This window comes from Aplysia californica, unplaced genomic scaffold (genome assembly GCF_000002075.1).
Source record: "Aplysia californica isolate F4 #8 unplaced genomic scaffold, AplCal3.0 scaffold00126, whole genome shotgun sequence".
Lineage (NCBI taxonomy): Eukaryota > Metazoa > Mollusca > Gastropoda > Aplysiida > Aplysiidae > Aplysia > Aplysia californica.
In genome coordinates this window covers 1061402-1074017 of record NW_004797396.1, presented here as the reverse complement: position 1 = coordinate 1074017, position 12616 = coordinate 1061402, and the positions used below count along the sequence as shown (strand labels likewise).

Sequence of the window (12616 nt, the reverse complement as noted above, 5' to 3'; positions counted from 1 at the left end):
ACTCACACTCACCTCCTGCCACTGAGCCTTCTTGAGAGCGTCTGTGTCGCGATGCTGAGACAGGATCTCCCCCTCCCCCTCTCCCAACACACACCCACCCATCCACACACCCATCCACACACCCACACACCTGCCACTGAGCCTTCTTGAGAGCGTCGGTGTCGCGATGCTGAGACAGGATATCCTCCTCCCGTAGCGCCAGGTCCTGTACCTCGTGCAACACGTTCTCGTTGTTGGACAGCAGCTGGCGCTTCTCCGCCTCATAGTCTGCCTCCAGGGAGGAGAGCTCTCGCGCCAGCAGGCGCTGCTTCTCCAACACCTGTCGGGAGATAGGAGAGGTGGTTCAAAATTCTGTCTGTGTGCATGTGTTTGAGTGTGTGTGTAAGTGTGTCAAGTGTGTGTGTGTGTAATTGTGTGTCGAACAGCAGCTGACACTTCTCCGCCTCGTAGTCTGCCTCCAAGGAGGAGAGCTCTAAGGCCAGCAGGCGCTGCTTCTCTAACACCTGTGGGGGGTATGGGAGACGGGATTCACAATTCTGTCTGTGTGTGTGTTTGTTTCGGTAAGTGTGTTAAGTGTGTGTGTAGGTGTGTGTGTGAGTGTGTTTGCGTGTGTTTGCTGTTTGTGTTTGTGTGAGTGTGAGTGTGTGTGTGTGTGAGTGTGCGTGTATGTGTTTAAGTGTATGTATGCATGTTAGAGGGCAAATGGATGTTTAAGTGTGCATGTACATCTATTGTGGGTGTGGATGAATGTGTGTGTATGAGCGTGTACGTGTATGTATGGGTGTATGTATGTGTGTGTGTATGTGCGCGCGCGCGCACGTGTGTGTGTGTGTGTATGACATACAGAATTGTATTTAGCCTGGCAGGAAAGAAAACACATTCTCATCTTTGAAAACAAACACTTTGTTAAACCGTATTCTCATGACAGAAAACAGAAACTCTTGTTAAAACACATTCTTCTTCATTAAAAAGCAATCAGTAGAGAGAAAACACAAACACTCTCTTCAAACACACAATGTAAGTGAGAAACCAGAAAATTTTCTAGTCCCACGCACAGTAAATGATCCAGATATTTTGAAATAACAACAATGCCGACATGAAAACAACTGTATTACTAACAGTTGTTTCCAGCATTTAGAAAAAATACACAAGGGAAGGACATGAATTTTTGTCTCATGACAAAGAGTATTTTTTCTTTCGGAACATAAGCTGAAAGCAATATCAAATTTCAAACTGATACAAATTTCCCAACAACGGATATTAACCTAGCTGATGTAATAAGGCCACCGTCAAACACCCTGTATTTGGGTCACATGGACTAACCATAGTACAAAGACACTGATCACAGTGGCGAATAAAAAACGGGGTCAACTTTGACATTTGAAAGCAAACAAAAAGAAATATCTTTGCTGGAAAAGAAGACTTGGAATCTTATTGGAATAATTTTTGAGTGGGACTATAACAAGAGTAGAAAAGCTTATATATATATAATTACATGTGCGTAAAATTCTTTATCAAGGTGGCAAGCCAAGATATACTAATCATGAGCTCTCCATTTGATAAACGACTCCCATAGATTAAAACTATAGCATTCCAACAAAGGTCTAAAAAAACCCCAACTAAGTCTATCTTGGAACAGACTGGTTTGTCCCCGACACTGCTTATGTTAACTCTTTATCTCCGAGGGGGGTAAACCCACTATGCCGGGCCCTTTTTCGGTACTTAATCTAAAATTGACAAAAACTTCACTAAATCGGTAATAAAATCAAGACAGGTGAACCTATTTTGATAGTTCTTCATCTAATGAGTGAACTCTCCATAAAAGAGACTTGTTTTCGGCAATTACGAAAAGCAATTTGATGTCGAAGTTGTAAAGCAATGTGCCCGAGCAGCAACTCACCGGCATGGCGGTTCCAGCCGCTGGGAGTGGCTTGCCGGAGATAAAGAGTTAAACTATTGGTTATCATCAGACAATCATCTCCATACCTCCTTCTCTTCCCCTGACAACGCCTCTTTCTGCATCTGGGCGGCGTCCTTGAAGTCGTCGATCTGTCTCTCCATGTCTGAGATCTGTTTGTTGAGGTCAGCCACCACGCTGGCGATAACCTCTTCCTCCCGGACCTGGTCCGGGTACCACGTCAGGTTCTCGACTTCCTGATTGGTTAGAAATATCGTCATCACATGAGATAGGAGATTCTGATTGGTTAGAAATATCATCATCACATGGGATTGGAGCTTCTGATTGGTTAGAAATATCATCATCACATGAGATTGGAGCTTCTGATTGGTTAGAAATATCATCATCACATGGGATTGGAGCTTCTGATTGGTTAGAAATATCATCATCACATGAGATTGGAGGTTCTGACTGGTTAGATATATTGGATACAGCATCCCAGCAGACTGATGATTGAGGCATCGGATAAAATATCTTCCCCACACAAGAATTGACCTCATGTTTTATAAGTGTAAAGGTGAAAAGTATTTGTTTCAGATCTGGATCTTGAAGAAGTCATCCTGTACATAAAAGTGGGATTATTTTTTTTAATATGCAGGTGTTTTACACCCCAATCAACATTACTCTGTAGTAGACAAGCCCACGGCTAACCCGGGCAAAGAAGGATAAAACGTCCCAAAAAAAAGTCCAAGACATTTAAGACAAATTCTCCCTGCACAGGAATTGAACTCAGGTTTTTTTAATACTACAGCGAAGTGCTAACAGCTGCACCACAGATGCCAGTCAGATTGTGATCATAAACTAAGTCATTTACTCATTCTGTAAAACATAAGATCGCACCTAAAGAGAATAAACTCTTTTTTTTTTTTATCCCTTGCTCATTTATACGAGATTGACGCCATCTGATAAGTAGAAAAAAGTGCGTATGATAGTGTCCAATAGCGTATTACGTGCATACTTAGTATAACAAGTAACTGTTACAGATAGAAATTCAAGGATTATAGATGTAAGTCATTGATCTGAGAGCAATGATGATTTTAGAAATAATGGTGGTGATGAGTGATGATTATGGGATTGTGTTTAAGCAATGTTAGCGTTAGTCCTATCTTCCTCTGCTCCAATGAGTCACGACGGACGTGGGCACCCTCTATCCCGTTCCCTACTGGAACCAACAAACTCCCCATTTATTGGCCCACCTTGAGCAGATTTTCCTTCGAGATTCTCAAGTCCTCCAACAGCTCCTCCTCCTGCCTGTCCAACTGCCTCAGACCCTCCACAATGTTGTCGTACGGGTTGTTCTGTCAGACAAACATTTTTGTTTTAGTAAACTTTTTAGTTTTAGTAGAGGTTTTCGTTTTTAGTAGAGGTATAATGGCGCTCGCAAGTGCATAAGGTCATAGGAGCGTCAAGGGGTGGATGTCAACAGAGAAGTCCTTACAGGGAGTCAGACTTACTCTGCTCACCTCTCTAGCTTCAACAGCCCAAAATCTGCTTCGACTATCAAGGCACCCCGGAAAAAGCAGGTCACAAGAGTGTGACAAACATACAAAAGATGTAGAGGAAAATGATTATAGTAAGGATTAGGGAAGAAAAAGCAGCAGTTCCCTGCTGTAGTTCAGGCACAGTTATGAGCATGACATTGTTAGATCAGCCCATTTACAATTCTACTGAGCATTAGAACGAGAAATGTCCCCCGTTTGGGAATGGCCTAAAGACACTTCAGTCAGTGGCACTGCCCCGGGGGATGTTAGTAAGGTTTTTCGGCGCTCGCAACTGAATAAGGTCATATGAGCGCCAAGGGGTGGATGTCAACAGAGAAGTCTAAATGGGGAATCAGGTGTACTCTGCTCACCTCTCTAGCCTCAACAGCACAAAGTCTGCTTCAACTATCAAGGCACACCGGAAATAGCAGTTCACAAGAGAGTGACAAACATACAAAAGACGTAGAGGAAATGACGATAGTAAGGATGAGGAAAGAAAAAGCAGCAGTTCCCCCTATGTTGTTCCGGCACAGTATGAGCATGACATTGATAAATCAGCCCATTCACAATTCTACAGAGCATCAGGATAACAGACCTATGTCTATGATCACAATAGTAATGATGATGACGATGGTATAATAATAACAATAACATTTACAATTATGATAATAACAATTAGAGAAATAATTACAGAAAATAGACAAAGACAATAATAATAAACAACAATAATATTACGAAAAACATTGATAATATAAAACACTGCTACTAATAATTACTATGATAAAAATACTGATCCTAATAATAGTAATATTAATAAAAATATCAATGATGAAACCAATAACAATATTAAAACCAACCTAGCACACTGATCTTTGAGAAAATTAGGCTCATGAAAGGAAGTAGTTCTAGCAAACATGATCATGAATGTCCTAAATGGTACACTCAACAAAAACCAGAATGAGACGCATGATCCTTGATCCAATTTTTTAACAGTGAAAATGTGACTTCTTTTTACGCTCAATCTTTGTTATGAACTGTTTTCACTGTTATCAAAAATGGAGATACCACAAGAAAGCACCGAGGTCGTGATATGATGAGAAACACACACCAACACACGGTAACAAACACATCAATGTAAAGTAACGAAAACACCAACATGAAGCAAACGCATGGTAACAAACATACCGATAGACAGTAACCAACAGGCCAACACATGGTAACAAAAACACAAGCACATTGTAACAAATATGCCACCAGAAGGTAATGAACACACTGACAGACAGTAACCAACAGGCCAACGTGTAGTTACAATAACACAAGCACATTGTAACAAATATGCCACCAGAAGGTAATGAACACACTGACAGACAGTAACCAACAGGCCAACGTGTAGTAACAATAACACAACGCAACGGACAGCAACCAACAAGCAAACACATGGCAACAAGCATGGCGACACGCCACGGCCACGGGTCAAGGCGACACGCCACGGCCACGGGTCATGGCGACACGGCCACGGCCACGGGTCATGGCGACACGCCACGGCCACGGGGTCATGGGCGACACGCCACGGCCACGGGTCATGGGCGACACGCCACGGCCACGGGTCATGGCGACACGCCACGGCCACGGGTCATGGCGACACGCCACGGCCACGGGTCATGGCGACACGCCACGGCCACGGGTCATGGCGACACACAGCGCCCACTGGTCACCTTGCTCTTGATGGTATCAATCTCCTCCTCCAGCTGCATCAATCTGTCGTTCTTCTCGGCCAACTCCTCCTGCACCTGTCTCTCCATCTCCCTCCTCTGTTCCTCCCTGCTGGTGTACGTGTCCTCAAGCTCCATGATTTCCATCCTGAAACAAAGACATGCTCAATTAGACATATACACTACATATACTCACTTAGTCAAATACACAATGTAATCACTTAGTCATATACACTAGGTATACCCACTTAGTCAAATACACAATGTAATCACTTAGTCATATACACTACGTATACTCACTTAGTCAAATACACAATATACTGAGTCAGTCAAATACACAAAATAATAAATAATAATAATAACAATAAATAGCATTTGTATAGAGCATATCCCCGCTCAACAACAAGATCTATGCGTTTTACACTATATTATTACCCCAGCAGACCATAGAACACTCCGAAACATTCTCAGCTACCCGGGAAGCATACAGTGCAAGCAGCTGATTAAGCACTCAAACACTAACAAACTGACAAGATCTTTCGCTGTCTATAGCCGGGTACAAAATACTCACTTCACTATACAATATACTAATAATATCTTGTCAAATACACAATATACTGACTCAGTCAAATACACAATAATATACTCACTTCACTATCTACAAAATATACTCATCTTGTAAAATACACAGTATACTCACTTCATCATATACGCAATATACTCACTTCGGCATCTACACAATACACTCACTTAGTAAAACGCTCACTTAGTCATATACACAATATATTCACTTCATCAAATACACAATAATAATAAACTCACTAAGTCAAATACACAATATACTCACTTAGTCAACATTCTATAATGGTATTTTCAAAATCTTACATTGACAAGATGCTCACTTCATCAACATCCTACAAAATCATACTCAACACCTTACCTCAACAATTTAGGCTCATTTTGTCTCACTTTATGCACAACTTCATATTTAACATCGCACACGGACAGTACATTTTTTAAAAGAACTATTTGCTCACATAGATAATATCCAACAACGTCCTGCATGAACAATTTTTGCTCCCTTCTTCTACGACCTACAACAATGTTAGCACACATACATAGAAGAACGCCCTTTTCAACAATGTTAGGTCATTGAAGAGGCAGGACCTTGGGGAATCTAACATCAATGTCCAACAGGACTGAGTCAGAGGGGTTGAGAGACTTGAAAACTCCACAAAGCAACCCATGTTCAAGAAAGCCTGGTTGGAGATTCAAACCAGGGCCATCTGCTCCGTAGTCCAGCATAATAACAACTGAGGTAACAGAGCGTCCTTTGTGTTCAAGAGAAGTTCATTAGAGCACCACTAATGGTGAGTATTTAGCTAGGGAAAAGCCCGACCGACTGGCAGAAACAACAGAAGGACAGTAAAGACGAAAAACACAGGACTAACTAGACACCCCCCCCCCAACCATCCACAATCATTGAATCAATAAGACTAACGTCTACATTCATTATTCAAAATCTTGAAAAAAATTTTCACAACAATTTTCTAGAAACAGGGAATTTAGTTGGAGCACGTGAGAAACACGTCGATGCAATTAAAACCATTCAAGTCTGGGTAAAATTGAGATAGACAGGACAGAGAAAAACAACAAAACAACAGGAGAGACAGAAAAGAAGTATGGCCAACCAGCAATGCCCCCAGACACCCACACAACTTTTTAGACACTTACCCCTGTGAGTCAAATGCTGATCCAATAAAACAATAATAAATTAAATGCATTTTTCACTTAACTCTTCTATTCCACATTTTTCACATCAAACTACTTCTACTTCCAGAGAGAGATAGAGAGAGAAAAGAGAGAGAAAAGAGAGAGAAAAGAGAGAAAAGAGAGAGAGAGATAGCGAGAGAGGGAGAGAGAAAATCTTCACTTTAATTCATGACAAACCAAATCTACCAAGAAGAAACAGCAGAATGTTGCCAGCTATAAGAGTCGTGACGAAGTAAAATGTACAATTTCCTTGTCTGTCTTAAAGTATGTCGTGCCAATAACCTGTTCATACAACTGAATGCTACGAGAATGCCATGAGTGAACAAAAATGTACGTTTTTATATTTCTCTCAAAGTAAGTTTAGTTTTAGTAGAGGTTTTACAGCGCTCGCAACTGCATAAGGTCATATGAGCACCAGAAGATTAGAGGTGTTACAAGAGAGTAACAAACATAAAAAAGAATAAGGGGAGATAAGGACGATAGATGTTTGATAGGAAAGAAGAAACAAACCACACCAGAGCACCTGCCAACCACCCATTCTGCAAGTAAGTAGAGCCACTCTGTACTAATTTATATTACATGATTTAAGCACCTCTTTTATTCAATATCCAAGCAAATCTATGGGTATGTAAAAGGCCCTTAACCTTAAGTATACTGGACACACACAGAACCATTTAGTTAAGAGACCGCAATGAGTTGGACTGATCCAGACCACTGGAAAAATCAAATCATAACTCTCTCTCTCCCTCTCTCTTTCTCATACTTAGGCTACTGACCCTTTTTAAGGGACATAACATCAATTCCTTACTAAAGCCATGATACAGCACTGTGATGATAGTGTCACACAATGCTAACAGGCAACCCCCCTCCTCCCCCCAAAAAACAAACAAACAAAACAAAAACAACAACAAACAAACAACAACAAAACCCAAACCAAAGCAAAACCCCCAGTAAATTAAACCAACATATGACTGCCCAAAAGCATTTTGGAAAATTCAGTTTAAGTTGCCAGTATGGAAGAGAGAAAAGGGAGAGGGAATATGAGAGAGAGGGGGAGATGAGAGAGAGGGGGAGATGAGAGAGAAAGAGAGAGAGAGAGAGAGAGAGAGAGAAAGAGAGAGAGAGAGAGAGAGAGAGAGAGAAAGAGAGAGAAAGAAAGAGAGGGAGAGAGAGAGAGAAAGAGAGAAAGAGAGAGAGAGAGAGAGAGAGAGAAAGAGAGAATTCTGAAGAAACATAATGCAAATCCAAGCCTGAACATTCCCATGCATCAAATCATGACAGAAGCAGTGACTCGGGGGGGAAGCATCACAACAAAACAAACCAAACACATGCATTGTTTATCTGAGAGTCTGCATAGCCTTGCGAGCTTGCGCATTGGCTTTAAATTAATCTTGCATTAGTTAAAACAATGATTACAACATTTCACTGGTCAGCTAAGTAATGCAAGTAAGAAAGCACTGAATAGGATTAGTCAAGAAAAACTGGGCCAGCATGCACAAAAAAGGCGTAAAACACGAGCAAGGCTTGGATATACTTCTTCCCATATGTAAAACTCATCTCTTCCGACACCAAAAAGCAATTAAAAGGGGAGGTAGGTTGTCCTTAGAGAAAGGAGGGAACTCGACATGTTATACATAATATATGTGTAATCACTTCATTCTATATATTATATGAACAAACTGCATACGTGTAAGTGTGAAGGTTTGTGTGTGTGTGTGTGTGAGTGTGTGTGTGTGTGTGTGTGAGTGTGTGTGTGTGTGTGTGAGTGTGCGTGCGCACGCGCGTGAGTGTGTGCGTGTGTATCTCGCCCCATGGGTAGGTGGAGAAGGACCAGAGACCAGAGTTAATATTAACTGTAATTGTGATTATCTGGGACAGAGAGAAAGAAGCATATATTATCAATGTGAGTCCTTCAAAGGGGACCTCACCAGAGGTAAAGTCCTCTCATTAACATCTTCACGCACATATAAGAAGACTTCTTTTTCTTAAAACAAAACTTCTGAAAAAGCCAGACGTAAAACAAAACCAAGCATCAAAGCCACCTGACAGAAACCTGAAAGACACAAAAACAAAACAAAACCAGACAAAAAACAACAAATAAAAAAAAGTTAAAAATTTCCGTACCAAGCAAAAGTCAACTTTGGGGGGGGGGGAAGTTAATAGACAATAGCAATTTTTCTTTTACCAAAAGGAGTTTAAATAAATTCCCTGAAATTTTCAGTAGTCAGTTTTTTTTGGAACTGAGAATCTTGAAAAAATTCTGTTCGTTTAAGATATTTCCGAATAGCAAAATGGCAAAATAGAAGAAAAGCAAAAAAAACAAAAAAGGAAACAGCAACGCCTACAAGTACTGCAAGTACCCAGCCTGAATGTCTACCCACTTGTGTGTGTGTGTGTGTGTGTGTGTGTGTGTGTGTGTGTGTGTGTGTGTGTGTGTGTGTGAGCGTGTGTGCCTTCGCACAAATTTATACGTGTGCGTGCGTGTGTGTGTACGTGTGTGTTGATCTATTTGTGTGTACATGAGAAGGTATGTTCATGAGTGTGAGGCTGAATGTCACTGTGTACAAATGTGTGTTTAAGTGTGTGTGTGTTTGTGTGAGTGTGTGTTTGTGAAATTGTGTGCATCAGCACGAATGTTTGAGTGTACATGCTCATGTACCTTTGTGTGCCTGTGTATGTGTGTGCTTGGAAGAGTGTGCATGCATCAGCATGCATGTCCATAAGTGCAAGTGTGCGATTGTGTTTGTGTGTGTGTGTGCATATGTGTGTGTGTGTGTGTATGTGAGTGCATGTGCTTTTGTGTGTGCTTGAAGCAGCGTGCATGCATCAATCTGCATGTCTGTGTGTACAAGTGTGTGACTGTTTGTGTGAGTGTCTGAACATTATCCTGTCTGTCTGTGTGTACACATGTGTGTGACTGTTTGTGTGAGTGTCTGAACATTATCCTGTCTGTGTGTGTGTACCAGTGTGTGACTGTTTGTTTGAGTGTCTGAACATTATCCTGTCTGTCTGTGTATACACAAGTGTGTGACTGTTTGTGTGAGTGTCTGAACATTATCCTGTCTGTCTGTGTGTACTCATGTGTGTTTACCTTTTTTTCTTCTTCAATTCCTGCCGATTCCCCCCTGTATGTCAGTGTTTATACAAGCATATGTTTATACGTGTGTTTATATGTGTGTATGTGAGAGTATGTGTACATCAGTCTGTGTAATATGTGTGTTTACCTCTTCTGTTCTGTTCAAGTTCCTGCTGGTTATCCCTGTTTGTAAACGCGTTTACGTGTATGCGTGAATGCTAGTATTTGTAGGTGTGTTTGTGCAAGTGTGTATTGTATGTGTGTTTGTGCATGTCTGTTTGTGCTCATGTGTTTGCGCATGTGTGTTTTGTCTGTGTGTTTGTATATGTGTGTTTTGTATGTGTGTTTGTTCATGTGTGCTTTGTATGTGTGTTTGTGCAGGTGTTTTGTATGTGTGTTTGTATATGTGTGTTTTGTTTGAGTGTTTGTTCATATGTGCTTTGTATGTGTGTTTGTGTGTGTGTTTGTGAATGTGTTTTGTATGTGTGTTTACCTCTTCTGCTCCAGCTCCTCCTGATCCTCCCTGTACGTGGTCGAGCTGATGTCCCACCTACACACGACACACAAGACGACGCGCCAGTTATTACGCAAGTACCACCAGCTCGTGGGGGGGGATCCACTAGCTCAGATGTGGGGGGATGCGGGGTAGTGCAGTGGTCTGTGACAATACTAACTTGTATGGCTTTACGTCACTTTCAACACTGTAAAGGTAGCTAAAGAGATGAGAATTCCGCAATCAATGCCTGTTTCCGACATGACTCCGGAAAGCAGGCAGAGAACCTTTTCATTGCAAAGGTTTTAAACCCCTCCCTCCTCACCACAGTTTAGACCATTTAAGAGGCAAGCTGCTCTGGCCTTGCCTGTCAGGACCATCCAGGGCTGAGTGGGATACAACATCCCTGCAGGAAGATGGACGTGCTTGATTTATTTGATAAAATAACTTCCTCATTCCGGAATCGTACTCACATCTTCTTCGTCTAAGGGCCAAGAGTCTTACCGCCACACCACAGACATTGCCTACGGTGACAAAGCCTATCTAGTCTACTATAAGCTTCAGTTATGAGCTGCGTTTTATGTGGCACGACTACAAGCAGACAAATCAGAGAGAAAACAGTGAAGGAATCTGTGAAAGTATACGCGATGCAATGCACGAGCTAAAACAGGCAGATAGTTAAGAAGCAAGATGCCGGCTGATACAACAATGACTGCACGGTACTTGGATGTAGGTAGCATTGCTCTGACAGTGTACTTAGCTGTGTAAATGTAAATGTGCATCTGAGAAAAACTGAATTTAATTCATAGGACACAACGTCAAATAAACGGTATGATGCAACGTAAAATTAACTGTATGGCATAATGTCAAATAAACTATACGGTGTAACGTCAAATAAAACATATGACGTATTGTCAAACAAACTTTATGGCATAGGTCAAAGGAGCTGTATGACGTAATGTCAAAACAAACAATATGACATAGCATCAACTAAACTAGATGACGTAGTGTCCTATGAACAGTATGGCATAACCTCAAATGATTTGTTCTTTTCTTCAGAATTAGTATAACAAACTTTCCTATAAAAGCTTTATAGTGCTACACAAGCTTTTCCTATACCTTTCCAAATACAAAGACAGTCTGTGAACAAAAAAACAAAACAATACAAAGAAACAACGGATAAACGGATATTGTCAATTAGTCAACAAATGATAAGATAACCGATTTATTTCGTATGGATTTCTCAAGTTAAACCATGAACCACTGAAACAACAAAAAATGCTTTAACGTTACTTTTCCAACACAAACAGGTTACTTTATTAATTTAGTTCCTTTCACAAGATATAAACAAGTGTTAAGACATTAAGAGTAAAATAAATCAAAAGTTTCGTTTTCACTGAAGATACAAACTGAACATAGATCTGTGTTAGTGTGTTAAAGAGAAATCATCCCGACCATAACACAATTGCCTAAATAATTTTTTTTCAAGTTTCTGACATTTAATAATATGGTGAATATGACAGTTGCTTGCTTCGGTAGTTTCACATCCTCAATACAGCATTTTCACTTTGTTCAAGTCATAAAGATCACTCAGATGAGCAACGTTTTCTCAAGTTTTCTAAAAACAACGGGGAAAAAAAAAGATTAGGCGATTGTGTTATGTCAGTGACAAAATAGTAATGTAACATTGGTGCACACACGATGTGACTAGTCAGGGTCAAAGGTATCTCAGTGACGTCATTCAACAAGGATAACCCACCACTGGCCCTGGCCCCTGTAGTTCGGTACTGACTACTTAGTATGAGCGAGGAAATATTTGCGCGTTTAAAGAAAATAATCTATTTGAAATACAATACTTGCCAATAATGGCCACAGGTTAGTGTATGCGCCAAAAATGGAACAAAACATGTTATAACATTTTCTTGAGTGAAAAGTCTGACCCAAAAACTGTACACATGAGGGATATTAACTTCAAATATATATATATCCACAGCAGATATGATGCTTAAATCTGGTTGGATTCAGAAATTGATGTCAATCTGAACAACACAAAAATTTGTAGGCGATTCAAATTTGAAAGTTGATTCGTGAGAGAGGTCTCATGGTCTCTCTTCAGAACGAAGC

General features: G+C 40.7%; 1 protein-coding gene across 1 annotated transcript in view; it reads right to left on the bottom strand.

The window, feature by feature from the left end:
• The window catches only part of LOC101848195 (kinesin-like protein KIF16B), a gene marked incomplete at its 5' end in the record, with an annotated part of 47573 nt that overhangs the window by 16588 nt on the left and 18369 nt on the right, over positions 1-12616 (bottom strand). Inside the window, 6 exon segments of the mRNA XM_013081320.2 lie at positions 130-319; positions 1987-2154; positions 3154-3255; positions 5154-5298; positions 10493-10549; positions 11612-11632. Of these exon segments, the coding sequence (XP_012936774.1) occupies positions 130-319; positions 1987-2154; positions 3154-3255; positions 5154-5298; positions 10493-10549; positions 11612-11632 (683 nt within the window).